Raw genomic sequence first — 16,935 nt, forward strand, 5'->3', positions numbered from 1 at the left:
GAAGAGAGAGAGTGGAGGAAGAGAGAAAAAGGGGCGAAAGAGAAACGACGGAGCAGAGAGAGAGAGAAGAAAGAGAGAAAGGGACGAGAGAAAAAAGGAGGAGCAAGAAGAGAGAGGAGAAAGAGAGGGAAGAGAGAGAGAGAAGAGGGAGAGAAAGAGAGAAAAGGGAGGAACACAAACTGATAAAAGAGAGCATAGAGGGGGAATAATAATCTCTCCACCTCTCTCCCTGCCACCCAAGAAAAGAGAGACAAATACATTTCAAGTAACAATTAACCCAATATTTAAGTTCGCGTCCGGCCTATAAGGGGCCATCCTCCCACATCTCCCGCTCCCCCCCACCACAAGATAGAAAACCGCAATCAGACCCAAGTCTTCAATCTGGCTCCTCCTGGGAAGATTCTCCGGCCGGCTTGGGATCCCTGGAACTCTTCTGAGGTCTTGCACGGCGGCGTCCACCTTCTCTTCTTCTTTGGGGTAACCCGGCGGGTCTGTCCATATGTAGCCAGTTAGGGATCTCTACTGCCGGTGTATCAAGAAATTGGAAGAGACCCTCCACCTCCTCCGGCCGCTTCAACAGATATTGGTCTCCATTGTGGCATACTATTAGGTGAAATGGATGTCCCCATCTGTAAGATGCTCCTTTCTCTTTAATTTTTTGTAGAATAGGGAGGAGCTGAAGCCTCATATACAGGGTTCTGGCTGATATGTCAGGAAAAAGCTTGATTTCAGACCCTTTGTAAGAGACGGTTCCATGGACCCATGCCTTCCTCAGTATGGCTTCTTTATCCGTGTAGTAATGCAGTCTGCACAGAACATCTCTCGGCTGTGCTGTGTCACCCGGCCCCTGGCGGAACACTCTGTGGACTCTGTCGATCACATAAGTGGAGTCCTCTGCAGCTCCCATCACTTTGTTGAAAATTAAAGTTACAGACTTAGGGAGGGCAGCTGCTGCTATCTCTTCTGGGATGCCTTTTAAACGAATATTATTTCGCCTCCCCCTGTTTTCTTGATCATCTAACAGGATGGCGACATTTTGCAGGTGTGTACTGGCTTTGGATAGAGTTTGCTCCAGTGTGTTAACTCTTTCAAATAGTGTAAACACATCATTCTCCACTGCAGTGGTGCGTGTATCCAGAGCATCAATGTCCCCTTTCACAATGGACAGAGCCCTCTCATGTGCCGCCGCCATTTTAGTAACTAGATTGTCCAGGTCATGTTTGGTGGGGAGAGCAGCCAGCAGCTGCAGGATGCACTCTGTATCCACAGTGGAGCTTCCTGGGTTAACTCCTTGTGTGAGCTGACCTCCATTTTGGTTCCCCTGACTGTGTGGGGATTGACTGCTTTGGGAGCCTGACAACTCCTGACATGCCTGGGAGGCCCTGCATTCATTACCCCCATGCATATCTCCATCAGTGCCCAGACTCCTGCTCTCTTCACCAGCCTGGCTCATCAAGCTCTGCTGTGGGGCCTGAACTCCACCGCCCCCCTCCTTCTGAGTATTCTGTGCAGCAGCCTCACCTCCTGTATACCCCTGCACCACTGGTCTCTGTGATGAAAGCGGAGATCTCGGTCCCAGCTGATCTCTGACGGTACCGCCCTGTACCTGCACGCTATGCATCGCCACCGTCACTTCTGTCCCGCTGCCACCACTGACGGCTGCTGTTGCTGCAGGCCCCTGCCTCATGGATGCAGGTGCCATTACTGGAGCAGGCCTGGAAACCGGAGAGAGCTTCCCCCCTTTGAACAGACGATCCACTGCTGCGCTGCTGCTTCTCAGGGCTGGTGGTCCGGTCTGTGGTGCTGTGCCTCTCTTCCCCGGCATGTTAGAGAGTGCCAGGTGGGTTTTGCTATGTTATTTGCCACCTCAGCTTGCAAGAGCTCCTACAGAGCACGTCTGCCTGCCATCAAGCTCAAGCCACGCCCCCCTGGAGTTTAGTTTTTATTGCAATAATTTTGTTGGTTAAAAAAATACCTGGTAATATGATTCTTCAGATCGGTACTATTATGTAGATAACACATTTGTACAGTTTATTTTTATTTTAGTGCTGAAAAAGAATTTAGAACTTTAAAATAAAAATTGGGGTTGGTGTTGCTATTCTCTGAGACCCAGAAGTGGAGCTCTAAGAGAACTTCTTTTTTAGTGTAGCGAGATGAAGTTTTTTTCCGAAACCATTGTGGTATACATACAATGTTTTGATCACTTTTATGTTTATGGCAATTTTTGGGGGACATGCAATGAGTGAAAAAACTGTCATTTGGGCCTTTTTTTGTTCATTTTTGTTTACAACAACTACTATGTGTACTATTACATATTAGTTAATAATTTTATGTTTTGATACAGCAGACTTTTCCAGATACAGCAATGCTGTATGTTTTTTTATCTCTTTAGTATTGTATTGGGAAAAAGGGGAAGATATATTTTAATGTTTTTTAAATGTATTAAATAAATAAAAAAAAAATTCCAGGGCTTGAATCTGCACAGGCTGGGCTCCATTAGAGAACAAGAATGGCAGGGATGGATCCTTTAGTGGGAAACCCATTGGCACTGGGTGGCCATGGGCATGTGAATGGACCCCTGCCCTTGGTTGCAACACTTAAATGCTGCTGTGTGAGAATCACAGTGGCATTTATGTAATTAATCAACAGAGATAGGAGCTAGATTTGGTCACTTCTTTTAGAGGCAAGTGCTGTCTGTATAACACAGCCTGCACCCGGTTCGTGATCCTCCTCCATACTCGCATACTCGACACCTACCATATACATACAGTAGATATCATGAAGGGGTTAATATATGGACATTCATGACTTTACTCCAGATATATGGTGTAGGTTTCATGGAACTAGAGAAGCTATTATTCACATACGGAAAAAGCGTCGCAGGGTGTTTGTGACTTTTCCGTTTGTGACCAAGGCTTGCCTAAATCCACGCTCATGCTCAGATGTACAGAGTGGAAATTCATATTTTTGACTGATCCTTATTAAATGGACTTGAAAGCTTAATATACATTTGTATTATTGAGGAAGATCATGGAAATAATGGTCTGTCTCTGTCGCGGGCGGAGGAGGGGACGCCGCGCTCTCCCACTGCTGCTCGGGTCCGGCTGCCGCGGCTGCTGCGGCCTGCTGCTGCTCGGTGGCTCGAGCGATGGGCCGGATCCCGGGGGACTCTAGCGGCGCTCCTCGCCCGTGAGTGAAAGGGGGTTGTTGGGTGTGGGGATTGTTTATTGTCCGTGACGCCACCCACGGTTGTGGTGATTTGTTGGCACCACCACTGCTCTGTATGGGGATCCCGGGAATGATGGTGGGGAGCAGCTAGTTGTTGTGTTGCCCCTCCGTGGTTAGGGGTTGGTGATCCCGGGGCCCAGTGATGAGGTGGGAGATGCAGGGCTTGGTGGGCGCAGGGACGCGGGGGCAGCGCTGTGCCTTGCGGCACTGTGGTACTCACTCAGCCAGAAATCAGGACACAGTTCTTAGTAAAACACTCGGCTGGATGGACGGGTCCCACAGACGCTGCGGTGTTTTTCCCCTGACCCAGTTTGGTGATGTAAGTCCCTTTACTGCACCTTCCGTACACTCCTCCTGCGCTCCGGCTTCCAGCTGGCTCCCCGGTTCAGTACCGGTGGGCCACCGCCCAGCTCCGGCTACCTACGGTTCCACCAGCTGTCTCCCCGGCTCCCTGCAGACGGCCACTCACGTCTGCCGGACTCTCTGTACGAGGCCCTAGGCTCCAACCTAGGCCCCTGGCTATGTCTGCCTCTCTGCAGACCTTCTCTCCTAGGACTTGACTGGGCTTGTTTCCTGCCTCAGGCCAGCTCACTCCTCGGTGGGCGTCTCCATCTCCTCCCTCCGCCCACCTGGTGTGTCAGTCTGAGCCCGAGGCAGAAAGCAGGTCACTTTGGGGATGTCTGCTGTGAACTGCTGGGGGTGGGGGTGTGTGTGTTGTTACCTGTGTCCCCTGGCTTGTCCAGGGCGACACATCTCCTCCTGACATGAGATCATACATGAGGAACATCTGCAGGCCCTGGAGAGTAACAGAAAAACAAAGATATCTCCAAAGCGCCAAGATCTCATATATTAAAGGAAAGTAAAATGTCCCTGTTTTTGTTGTGGAAATGCTGCCTATTTGCCGCAGAGTGATGCGAAGGGTAAAAGCCAGAAATATATTTATATGCTGGAGCATTCATATCCCAAGCACATGGTTGAGCTTTCTTAAAATGCCACCCATGTAGGAGGTGATATATAATTCAGCAGATTTTCATCATGCAATTCCGTGCCAGAAAATCCCGAGTGTGTCCATTCCTTATGGCTGTATTTCTAGGCTCCATGTCAGCTAATCTTGACTAACTGATCACAGTATTTCCTCCGTCCACACATAGTGGACATTTTCTGCCAAAAATCCACAAGGAAATGTGGTGCCCTGGGCAAGCCAGGACGTCACAGGTATTGCAACAACACACCCCACACCCCGGTTAGGCACATCAGCCGCACACACAAACCCTTGTTGCCTCCCTCCAGGGGCTGATGTCCACACCAGGTGGGGTGGAGCCAGGTGGTTGGCTCCACCCACCGAGGAGTTCACAGTCCTGGAGGCAGGAAAAGGAAAGAGTTGAATTAGGGAGAGTGAGAGTGGAGGAGTGAAGTGGCAAGAGAGGAGCAAACTGACCGTGTCCGGGTACGTGGCCCGGGCACATACAGTAAGGTTGGCAGACGGTGGTGGCCGTCTGCAGGAGAGGCCTATCGACGCGGAACCGTAGGGCCGGGGTTGGGCGGTGGCCCACCGGTACCGAACCGGGGAGCGAAGAGAAGCCAGCACCAAACCGGCAGGGCCTGCGGACCCCGACCAGGCTGGGAGTCGCCGTGAAATTGGTCAAATCCGTTAGCAACGGGAACCTCCGGGGTTTCCTAGCATCAAAGACCCGATTGAAGGCAACCGTCCAAACCGCACAGGGAGATAAAGCTACCACCAGGGTTAGAGCTCCCAGGGCCAGAGCCTGCGGGCAAAAGGGCTCCTCCGGCATCTATACGCTGGGGAGCGGGTTACCGGTGGGAAGCCACCGGAACTGAAGATACACCACAGGTGCAGGGAAAGGCAGCCATCACCAACCGTTCGGGAGTAACCACAGCAGCCAGCTGCGGGACCCGTCCATCCAGCCGTTTGTTTTACTGGAGACTCTTTGTTCATCCTTGGCTGAGTGAGTACCACCGTGCCGTCCGGCACCGCGCTGCCCCCGCGACCCTGCACCTCACCTGCCCTGCATCCCTCCCTTCGCCCCCCTACCGGGCCCCAGGACTACCAACCCCTACCCACGGAGGGGGAAAACATCTCAGCTGCTACCTAACAACGCTCCCGGGATTCCCGTCACCAGCAGAGGTGATGCCCCAACCTCACCATGACCCGTGGGTGGCGTCACGAACTCAATCCCCAAACCAAACCAACCCCTTTCACTCACGGGCGAGGAGCGCCGCTCGAGTCCCCGGATCCGGCCCACCGCTCGAGCCACCGAGCAGCAGCAGTAGCAGCAGCAGCCGGACCCGAGCCGCAAGCGCGGTCGAGCGGCGCACCCCCCGCCTGCGACAGAAACATCATAATGAAAATCTACCTGTGCTCCATGCTAAGACTATGTGCGCACTAGAAAGTGCCTTTTTCTAAAGGAAAAACCAGATCCTCTTAAAGAATCCCGCACCTGCGGTAAAAAAATGCACCAAAACTGCAACGAAATCCGCATACGGTTTTACCGCGGATTTTGTGCGGATTTGCCGCGGATTTACCGCGGATTTTCCGCAAGTTGGTCCTTGCGGATTTTAACCATTATCTATGGCAAAAACTGCAGGTACCTGCGGAAAAGAAGTGACATGCTCATTAATTCCGTAGCGGAAAATCCGCGGGTCAATCCGCGGGTATAAAAAAACGCAGTGTGCGCACAGCATTTTTTAAAACCCATAGGTGTTACTGGGGAATTGACTGCAGCAATGTTAGATACATTTTTGCAGCAAATCCGCAGCAAAATCCGCGGTAAATCCGCAGCGTGCGCACATACCCTAAGTTTGTGGCAGATTTCATCCCGTGCAAATCTTCGGCAAAAATTCACAACACTGGAAAATTTGCCAATCTTACCTTAGTTCCCTGAAACTTTTTCTGATGCTATTTTTAAAATCCAATTTATATGTATTGCATTGTAAATTGGAGACTATTAATGCTGTAGAGTTAACCAATAAGTGTCAGGAAATCCTACGGGCACTGGGAGGGACGTTACTAGTGGTTTTCACCTCTGCCAGATACTGTACAGTATTTACTTACCCAGATAGTGGAGCATTTCCTCCTCCATTTCAGAAGCAGATTCTTCAGTAGCAGGGCCAAAGTTTGTTGAAGAAGACTTGTGTCCATCACATTCCTCTCCGTCATCTGGAAGACAGAAGGTTGGCAATAAAACCCTCTAAATCGCACATAATCTGCTGGGGAGTTCTCTTTTTTTTGTAGGCTCCCTCAGATATTCCTAGATACAGACTTCCGTAAGCCATGCCAAACAATGGTGCTCATTAATATTAATAATACATACATGTTCCACAAATCACCTTAGAGGGGCCATCACACAACAGAACCACAGCTGTAGTCCCTGACATGTAAGCATTAATTTTGAATAAGCTGCAGGTGGCACTTGTCAGTATTATAGTTATGTAGGTGTTACGTGTCACATCTACATAATACCAGGGCACAAGGTTTCCAGCAGCACCTATGTTCTGCTCGAAACCTTGTGCCCTATAATCATGTCGATGTGAAACGTAGCACCTACCTAATGATTTGTAGACTAAATATCCTGCCGCTTGTCCTTTTCAGTGCAATGTGGTGCAATCTTTTCTCCAGGTAGGTGACACGCAGTTCATCATAGAATTATAGAATGGTAGTGTTGGAAGGGACAACAAGGGACATCGGTTCAAACCCCTGCAAGTGCAGGTTTTCCTAAATCATCCCAGCTATATGTTTATCCAGCTTTCTCTTGAAGATTTCCATTGATGGAGAGCTCACTACCTCCCGTGGTAGTCTGCTCCACTCTCTGACTGCCCTCATTACCTCCCGTGGTAGCCTGTTCCACTCTCTGACTGCACTCACTGCCTCCTGGGGTAGCCTGATCCACGCACTGACTACCCTCACTGCCTCCTGGGGTAGCCTGCTCCACTCTCTGACTGTCCTCACTGTCAGAAAGTTTTTCCTAATGTCTAATCTGTATTGCCTTCCTTTTAGTTTCATCCCATTGCTTCTTGTACTTCCTTGTGCTAATGAGAATAAGTTAGTTCCCTCTGCACTGTGACTGCCTCTGAAATATTTCTAGACCGCTATTAAAAGGTAAGGTGTCGCGTTTTTTTATTTTTGTATTAATAATAGCGATTATGAAATCAATTATTTTTAACATAAAATTAAATTGACTATTTAGTTTTTATTTAATTCTAGTTTTACTGATATCCTGGGGCTGCCATCTTAAATTTGCTGTGAGTGACGACAGCGCCCTGGGCTTAGAAGACAGTTGTCGGGCTGCGACCCTATTCTCTAACACAGACAGCTTCTGCTGTGAACTGCACACGCCCCCTGGGCTGTTAAGATTACAGCAGAGGGAGGAGATCTCCGCCATCTTTGTGGAGCTCACAGCGAATGATGTGTGCTGCACTTTCCCCCTGTCACCGGTTCAGGATGTGTGAGTGTAGCGCCCTGGAAAACCAGGTAGGTGTACACTTAGGCCCCCGCAGAACACCAGTCCCACAAAAGGTTATAGCAGCCGACCTGAAACCCTAGTCACCCCCCTCAGGGAAGAACAGACACACCAGTGGGCGGGACTTTGCAGTTAGGAAACACCCACCTAGGGGTCTAGACAGCCCGGGGCGGGAAAACAGTCAGAGATTAGATTAAGTTAGAGTTCAAGTGTGGAGTGGAGGTGGAACCGACAGGTGCCAGGGTTGGAGCCCTGACACCTTGGCTAGGTGGCAGACGGTAACCAGAGTCCGCAGGAGACGGGAAGACGGCTTCGGGGATCTAGAGTGGACCGGGACAGGGTTGTAGCCCGCCGGTACAGACACCGGAGAACCGACCGGAAACCGTGTGCACAGAAGTGGGTACTTGGACCCTGAAGTCAGGACCGGCACCAACAGCCTAGCTAATTAACCAATTGAGGGCAGGATTATAGGTCCTGTCCCAACCTAAGTCCCGAAAAGTAGACAACCTCCCACTGAGAGGGATAGGGCAACCGCCAGGGCCCGTAGATCCCAAGGGTCAGCGTCAGACGGGTACGGCTCCCAACCAAAGGACCGGGAGTGGACTCCTGCATATTACACCGGGCAGTCCCATCTACAGAAACCGTGCAGAGGAGAGAGATTTTGACTACCAAACCTGGGTGTGGGATCAGATACACCCATCTGCGGCAGCCGGCCACCATCACCTTGGTTTACCACAGGACTCGTGTACTTTATTCTACCATGAGAAACATCCCCTGCACTCCCAATCCTCAGCATAAAGACACTGGGCCCCGGGGCATCCATCCCTACCCATGGAGGGGTTAATGTCGCGGGCGGAGGAGGGGACGCTGCGCTCTCCCACTGCTCGGGTTCGGCTGCCGCTGCTGCTGCGGCCTCTGCTGCTCGGTGGCTCGAGCGATGGGCCGGATCCCGGGGACTCGAGCGGCGCTCCTCGCCCGTGAGTGAAAAGGGGTTTGGTTTTGGGGATTTATTGTCCGTGACGCCACCCACGGTTGTGGTGATTTTTGGTAACACCACCGCTGCTCTGTATGGGGATCCCGGGAGCGGTGACAGGGAGCAGCAGAGTTGTTAGTTCCCCCCTCCGTGGGTAGGGGTTGGTTGTCCCGGGGCCCAGTGATGGGGTGGAGGATGAGGGATGACAGGCCAGGTGCAGGGCCTGGTGAGGTGCAGGGTCGCGGGGGCAGCGCTGTGCCTCACGGCACGGTGGTACTCACTCAGCCTGAGACGGTGACACAGTTCTCGGTAAAACACATGGCTGGAAAGACGGTTCCCACGGACGGCTGCTGTTGCTTTTCCCCGGTAGTTAACGGTGACTGTCTCTTTTCCTGCACCTAAGTTCAGTGTTGGTAGCGATGGATTGCCACCGGTTACCCGCTCCCCGACTTGGATATGGGTCGGAGGAGCCCCTCTTTGCCCGCAGGCGCTGGCCCTGAGAAACTGGTGCCTTGGCGGTGGCAGTGTCTCTCTCATACGGTTGGACTGTTGCCTTCAATCGGGACTTAGTTGTTTGGAGACCCGGAGGTCCCCTTCACTGACGGATTTGGGAAATTCACGGCGACTCCTAGCCTTGCCGGGATCCGAAAGGCCCCTGCCAATGGTGCTGGCTTCTCCTTGTGTACCGGTCCGGTACCGCCGGGCCACCACCCGTCCGCGGTCCTTACGGTAACTCCGATCAGCCTCCACTGCAGACGGTCACCGCCGTCTGCTAACCTTGCCGTCTCTGTCCGGGGCACACACCCGGACTAACTTCAGGCTCTCAAACTGTCACTTTTTCTCCTTTCACTGGCTCCTCTACCACTCCACTCCTCTCTTTCCTCTCCAAAACTCTATCTCTCCCTCACTCAACTGCCTGGTTTTCCCGCCTCCAGGACTGTGAACTCCTCGGTGGGCGGAGCCAACCGCCTGGCCCACCCCCTGGTGTGGACATCAGCCCCTGGAGGAAGGCAACAAGGGTTTCTGGTCTAGCTTAGGTGTACCTAACCGGGGTGTAGGGTGTGGTGATGTCATTACCTGTGACCCCTGGCTTGCCCAGGGCATTACAGTTAACATCCAGCTGCCATCACATCTCCCCGGGTCTCCCATAACCGCAGCGGTGGTGCCATACTTCACCCCACACCATGGGTGGCGCCACTAACCTAATGCGGTCAAGGCTGTACCAATATGTCCCCCTTTTTATTCGGCATGTCCGCGAGACCCCTGGGTTCGGAGGATCCCTCGAGCCATGCAGCGGGTCCGGATCCGAGCAGCGTCGGCTGCTGGCATGGGGGCAGCACATGAGTAATGTAGCCAGGGCCGCCGCTACCCTCCCCCTCCCCACTGCTGCTCTGCGGGGCATGGTATACAGCAGAGTTCGGAATACAGCGGAGCACGGAATACAGTGGAGCACGGGACACAGCGGAGCACAGTATACAGCGAAGTGTGGAATACAGTGGAGCGTGGTATATGTAGCACCCCTGAAGCCATCAGGGTGCTACAAGGTTCTGCATCCCCACAAGGATGCAGGGCCTACCCCCTAGGGCCTAGGGAGACCAGTGCCGGTAACACCACAAAAACCCAGGTAATCCCAGTTTTTCCCAACAATCCCCCATACAATGGTGCAAAGCTAGGGTTGGACCAATGGATGGCCGCCTAGAGGTGGAGCTAGTCCAGTCCACTAGTTGACCAGGTGGGAGGGGCAGACTGTGGACAGTAGTCAGTGTCAGAACAGATTAGAGTGTGGAGGAGTAAAGGTGGAAGTGTGGAGATGTGCTGACTCGGGTTAACAGTATCCTGGTACCCAGGAGAGTAGTTGCCGGTGGAGTACGGTGGAGTACTCCCGGAACTAGGCACTGATGGGGTACAGGACCCTAGGAGAGGAAAGAGCTCCAAGCCGACCTGTTAAAACCTGCACAGCGAGAGGACCATCAAGGACCTCGCTGACCCTAAAAATCCGAAGACTCAGTAGGGAGAACCGGGGACAAGACCAGAGACTCCAACCCCACAGGGTTCACGCTACTGTCAGGTGGACAGAAGTGGACAAACCACCGGACGGGGACCTCCAGTTGCTCTACGCCACGGGGACCCATTTACCAGAGACAGGTGCAGGTGAAGAAGGTACTAGAGTACTGAACTGGCACTGGAACGAAGGGGACCTGGAGGTGAAACCAGCCGGCCTCAGGTAACCTGTTACCATCAGCCAGCAGTAAGTAACAACCAGTTGCACTAAACCCTCTGTGTGGACTACCTTCTTCAGACACCCATCACATCACCCATTCTCTGGGGCCCGGCCCTGCTTGCCTACCATCCAGGCTGCAATTAACACCAGCCCCAGTAGTGACATTCTGCAGTGGCGGCTGCAAATCTATAGCCGCAACACCGCAAGTGGCATCATGTATGAACACTACTTTAATCCCCTGTAAATACACCCCCATTACAAAAAGGGCCCAGGGCACGGAACCGGGCAACAGCCACCCCAGTGACATTCACAAGACAGGCACTGCCCGGAACCGAATACCCCATATTCCTGGGTGCGACATATACAGTGGAGTACGGTATACAGCGGGGAACGGTATACAGCAGAGCGTGGAATACAGAGGGGCACGGTATACAGCAGAGCGTGGAATACAGCAGAGCACAGTATACAGTGGGGCACGGTATACAGCAAAGCATACAGCAGAGCGTGGAATACAGAGGGGTACAGTATCCAGCAGAGTGCAGAATAGAGCGGAACGCAGTATACAGCTGGGGGTGTGGTATAGAGCGGATCACAGTATACATTGGGGCATAGTATACAGTGGCGCACTATGATACTTTAGACATTAGCATCACTTTGTGGCCACCAACCAAATGGCTCCGCACTGTGATCCTAAACTTCATCTTCCCTTATCCTTTTGGAAACACCCAGATTGGGAGGGGGAGGTTTGCCATAACACACTGGAGAGCAGATTCTGCCCAATTTTACTAAAGTTGTAATGTGAGCTAGTTCTACAGTAGCTCTACAGCAGGATTTCAGCAGCTGCTTCCCCTAGTGGAAAATATCAAACTTTTAATTTTTTTTTCATATTTTGCTCAATTAAAAACAAATAATAATATTTAACAAAACATTAAAACATTAATACTTTACATTATTTCAGTTATTGTTTTTTTTTTGTTTTGTTTTTTTTTTTATGACACCTTCCCTTTAAGTCTCCTCTCAGCCTTCTCTTTTGCAAACTAAACATTCCTAGTTATTTTAGCCGTTCTTCATATGACATGCTTTGCCATCTTGGTTGCTCTTCTCTAGACTTGTTCCAATATATCGATGTCTTTCTTGAATTGGGGCGCCCAGAACTGTACACAGTATTCCAGGTGGGGTCTGATCAGGGCAGAGTATAGGGGAATAATTACCTCTATTGATCTAGCTAGATTCAATGCTTGTCTTGATACATCCCAGAATTTTGTTGGCCTTTTTAGCTGAAGCTCCGCACTGTTGGCTTATGTTGAATCTGGGATCTACTATTATGACCAAGTCCTTTTCCCCTGTGCTATCACTTAGTTCTATTCCTCCCATACTACAGTATATATGGTTTTTACATTTCTTTCACCTAGATGTAGGAATTTGCATTTGTTCCTGTTAAACACAATCCTATTCTCCTCAGCCCATTCTTCGAGTGTTTCTAGATCTTTTTGAATAGACTCTCTCCAGTGTTCACTACTCCTCCTATTTTAGTATCATTTGCAAATTTTATGAGTTCCCCAATATTGTCATTGTCCAGATCATTTATTAAGAGAGCCTTGCGGCACCCTGCTTTTAACATTCCTCTAGTTTGATGTGTATCCATTTAGTATTACTCACTGTGTCTGATCATTAATGCAGCTGTGAATCCATCTAACTGATTTTTTGTCTATTCCGTATTTGATCATTTTTTCAATGAGGATGCTATGTGACACCTTATCAAATGCCTTACTGAAGTCCAGGTATACTATATCCACATCATTCCCCTGATCCACATCGTGATTCACCTGATTTACATTGTGCAAAATGTGCTATATACCAGAAACACCCAAAAAAGACCTGCAGAATATAGGAACACCCTCTCAAGACCTGCTGTATACTGAAAACACCCTGCAAGAGCTGCTATATATCTGGAATACCCATACAAGACCTGCCATATTTCAGGAATACCCCACAAGACCTGCCATGAACCGGGAACACCACCACAAGACCTCAATGTACTGGTAAACCCAACAGAACCTGCTGTCTACTGGAAACATTCGCATAACCTCTTGTATACTCTAAACACCCAAGATCTGCTGTATACTGGGAACACCCAACAAGACCTGCTGAATACTGGGAACATCCCACAAGACATCCAGAATGCCGGGAACACCCCACAAGACCTGTTGCATACCAAGAGTACTCTACAGGACATTTTATTTTGAAGATGCTTTGACAAATATAACTTAAGTCTAAGTAGCTTAAATATGCAACAGTCTATCATATCTTTACACTTGCCCATTTCTTGCCCACAAGACCTGGCATACAATGGGAACACCCACAAGATCTGTGGACTATTAGGAACACCCCATAGGACCTGCCATATAACAGGTCCCACAAGACCTGTCATATACTGGGAACACCCCACAAGATATGCCGAACACCTGAAGCAACCCAAGACTTGCAAATACTTGGATTAGACCACAAAATTTGCTGCATACTGGGAAAAAACAATAACACCTATCATATACTGAGAACACCCAACTGCATCTGTCATATATCAGGAACACCTAATACCACTTGCTGTATGCCATGAACCCTTCAAAAGATCTGCCATAGACCAGAAACACTACACGAGACCTGCTGCTTATATGAAACACCCCACAAGACCTGCCGTATACTGGGAACACCTAACAAGACAAATTGATACAGAGAACACCCTACAAGACCTGCCATGTACCTGGAACAACCTACAAGACCTGCCATTAACCGGGAACATCCCACAAGACCTCAATGTCCTGGTAACCCCAACAGAACCTGCTGTATACTGGGAACATGCGCATAATCTACTGTATACTCTAAACACCCAAGATCTGCTGTATACTGGGAACACCCCACAAGACCTTTCAAACATAGGGAACACCATATTAGAACTGTCGTATACCAGGAAAACCTCACTAGCCTGACTTACATCGGGAACACTCTACAAGACTTGCTTCATACCGTGAAAACCCCAAAAGACCTGCCATATCTTAAGAACACACTGCCGTATACCGGGAACACCCTACAAGACCTGCTGTATACCGGCAACACCTGACAAGATCTGCCGTATACTGGGAACACCCCATAAGACCTGATATATCTCAAGAACAGACTACAAGACCTGCTGTATACTGGGAACATCCCACAATACCTTCCATATACTGTACTTAGAACACTCTACAAGACCTGCATATATGAATTATACGCTGTGTGCAGAATTATTAGGCAAGTTGTATTTTAGAGGATTTTTTTTATTATTGTTCAACAACTATGTTCTCAACCCAAAAGACTCAAACATCAAAGCTTAATATTTTTTGAAGTTGGAGTGGTTTTTTTTTTTAGATTTGGCTATCTTAGATTCTTTTTTTTTTTTTTTTAATCCAATCAATTTTTATTGTAGGAATTTACATTACAAAAAGGAGAAATTCAGGTATCATTGGCAATAATACACAAAGAGGACAACGCTGTAACATGTGGTAGTATCCTCTTTGATTATGATTCACATTTCCTGTCACACCACCACCAATCATGTCTGATGCAAGTTGCAACTTTTTTAGGTTAATCAATACCCAATACGTATAGAGTCAACCTACCAATTTACTCTTTAATCCTCAAAATGAGGGATCCAAACAACCAGAACCAGAGAGTAAGAAAGGAAGATAAGAAAGGGGAGGGGAGAGAGAGGTGGGGGAGATGGGGAGAACCATGGATGGTTGCAAGGAAGCACCCAGGGAGGGGGAGGGGGGAGGGAGGGAATTGGATGGCGTTTCGGGGTAGCCCGAGCAGTAACAACAACAGAGATTTAAACACCTTGAATATTGACATGTGGTATAGGTGAACTCCCTGCGTAACACACTCTTTGACCCTATTTGACCCGTTTTTAATTATCAACAGTTTGCCCTGGAAACAGATGCCTGACAGGGGATGCATATACAGAGTTTAGCCACGTGTTCCAAATCTGAAGTATTTTGTTTTTGGCGTGGATGGAGTGAGCCAGACAGAACTCGTATTGGCATTGGAGATTAATTCGGTTATATAGTTCAACTAATGTAGGCGTCTTTGGGGATTTCCAGTGCAAACTTATGCAATATCTGGCAGCTACTAGAATGTGAACTAATAAACCCCTGGATTCCCAAGAGAACTCCTCTATACCCACGTTTAGCACTGCCAGAGCCGGATTCGGATTAATACGATTGCCTGTCAGCTCACCTATCAGGCCAAACACCTCCAACCAGAACGAGAGAACCTTGGGACAAGCCCACCAGCAGTGACCAAGAGTACCCCTTTGGAGGCAGCCCTTCCAACAATGTGGCGAATAATTTGGGAGGAACTGTGCTAAGTTGGCAGGGGACCGATACCATCGCAGGTGTACTTTTTTCAGTTGCTCCAGATGATTTATACACTTGGAATATTTTTGGATATTTGCTGATGCCGAGTGCCAGTTTGAAGGAGAGGTAGAGACACTCAACTCCACGTCCCATTTATTCATATAAGGAGATTTTTGCTCTTCGGGGGGGTTATTGAGCCATTTGTATGTCGAGGAGATACCTTTGGATTTAATTATCTTTTTAAATACCAAAGCCTTTGTTGTAAGTAACAGAGGCTTTGACTTTGGAGGAAATTTAGAGGCCAGAAAATGACTAATTTGGATGTGTTGATAGAAACAGCCCTTTAAAGAGGGGTGTTCCCGTACTATTTCATTAAAGGGGTTAACACCCATATCAGAGTATAGATCCGCCAGCACTGTAATGCCCGATCCCTCCCACCTGGCCAGATTCAAAAAGGGGATTTGAGATTCCAACGATTTGAGGGAAATCTCTGAAAGAGGAATCTCAATCTTATGAATCAAGTCATTTCGCCAGACCTCCAGGGAGGCTGACATGGTGGGAACACACGGGGAGAACCGTGAACGGCTCAAATATTCTGCTTCCATCATTCTTCTGACCGAGCCCTGGCGGGACAGGAAATTTTCAATCTGAGCCCATCTATGTGAATTACCTGGACGCCACCATTCCTTTAGTGATTCAATTAGTAAGGCTTTATAATATGCCGTTATGTTTGGGGAGCCCAATCCCCCTAAGTCATATGGGGGGTATAACACTTTACCTGCGACCCTAGCCCTTTTATTACCCCAGACAAATTTGTTAGTCAACGATTGAAGTTTCATCAGGGTTTTGTGAGAAATTTTGATGAGAAGGCATCTGAGCACATACAATATTTTGGGTAAGAAAACCATTTTAAAGGACTGTATCCTGGCCATCCAGGACAATGATATTTTTTCATACCTTCCCAATTCCTTTTCTAAATTTTGGATCAGAGGTTCCAAATTTTCTTTAATTAACATCTGCGATGGTGTCAGCTTAATACCCAAATAAGGTATCCCCCTGTCGCACCATTTGAATTGAAAGGCCCCATCCAGCGCACTCCTGGCCTCCACCGGTACATTAAACGGCAGTATCAAAGACTTTGCCGCATTAAGCTTATAATACGACACTTTAGAAAAGTTTGATAATGTGTTCACCACTGCTGGAATCGACACTGCAAGGTTAGAACAGGAAATTATCACATCGTCTGCGTATAAACCAAGTTTATGTTCAAATTCCCCAACTCTTATACCAGAAATGGCTATGTTTTTTCGTATAGCTTCCGCCAGAGGTTCTACCACTAAAGCAAAAATAGCGGGAGACAATGGACACCCCTGGCGGGTGCCATTACTTATTTGAAATTTAGATGACAGAAACCCCGATGCCAACACTGACGCATTTGGGTAAGAGTAGAGGGCTAGAATGGATGACTTGATTTTCCCCAAGAACCCGAATTTTGTTAGAACTCTCTCCAGGTATCCCCAGTGCACCCTGTCAAAGGCTTTTTCAGCATCAAGAGACAGGAATGAACTGGGTTCACCCGATATCTCCACCAGTCCAATCAAGTCAAGCATCCGTCTGGTGCCATCCTTAGATTGCCTCCCTGTC

At 49.0% G+C, this 16,935-nt stretch overlaps 1 protein-coding gene across 1 annotated transcript in view; it reads right to left on the reverse strand.

Annotated features, from left to right (window-relative positions):
• The window catches only part of LOC142311865 (cholesterol transporter ABCA5-like), a 310,836-nt gene that overhangs the window by 259,417 nt on the left and 34,484 nt on the right, over window positions 1-16,935 (reverse strand). The window contains exon 2 of the mRNA XM_075350670.1: window positions 6,302-6,406. Within this exon, the coding sequence (XP_075206785.1) occupies window positions 6,302-6,406 (105 nt within the window). The remainder of the gene's footprint in view (window positions 1-6,301; window positions 6,407-16,935) is intronic.

The sequence above is a fragment of the Anomaloglossus baeobatrachus genome, chromosome 5 (assembly GCF_048569485.1).
Source record: "Anomaloglossus baeobatrachus isolate aAnoBae1 chromosome 5, aAnoBae1.hap1, whole genome shotgun sequence".
Classification (NCBI taxonomy): domain Eukaryota; kingdom Metazoa; phylum Chordata; class Amphibia; order Anura; family Aromobatidae; genus Anomaloglossus; species Anomaloglossus baeobatrachus.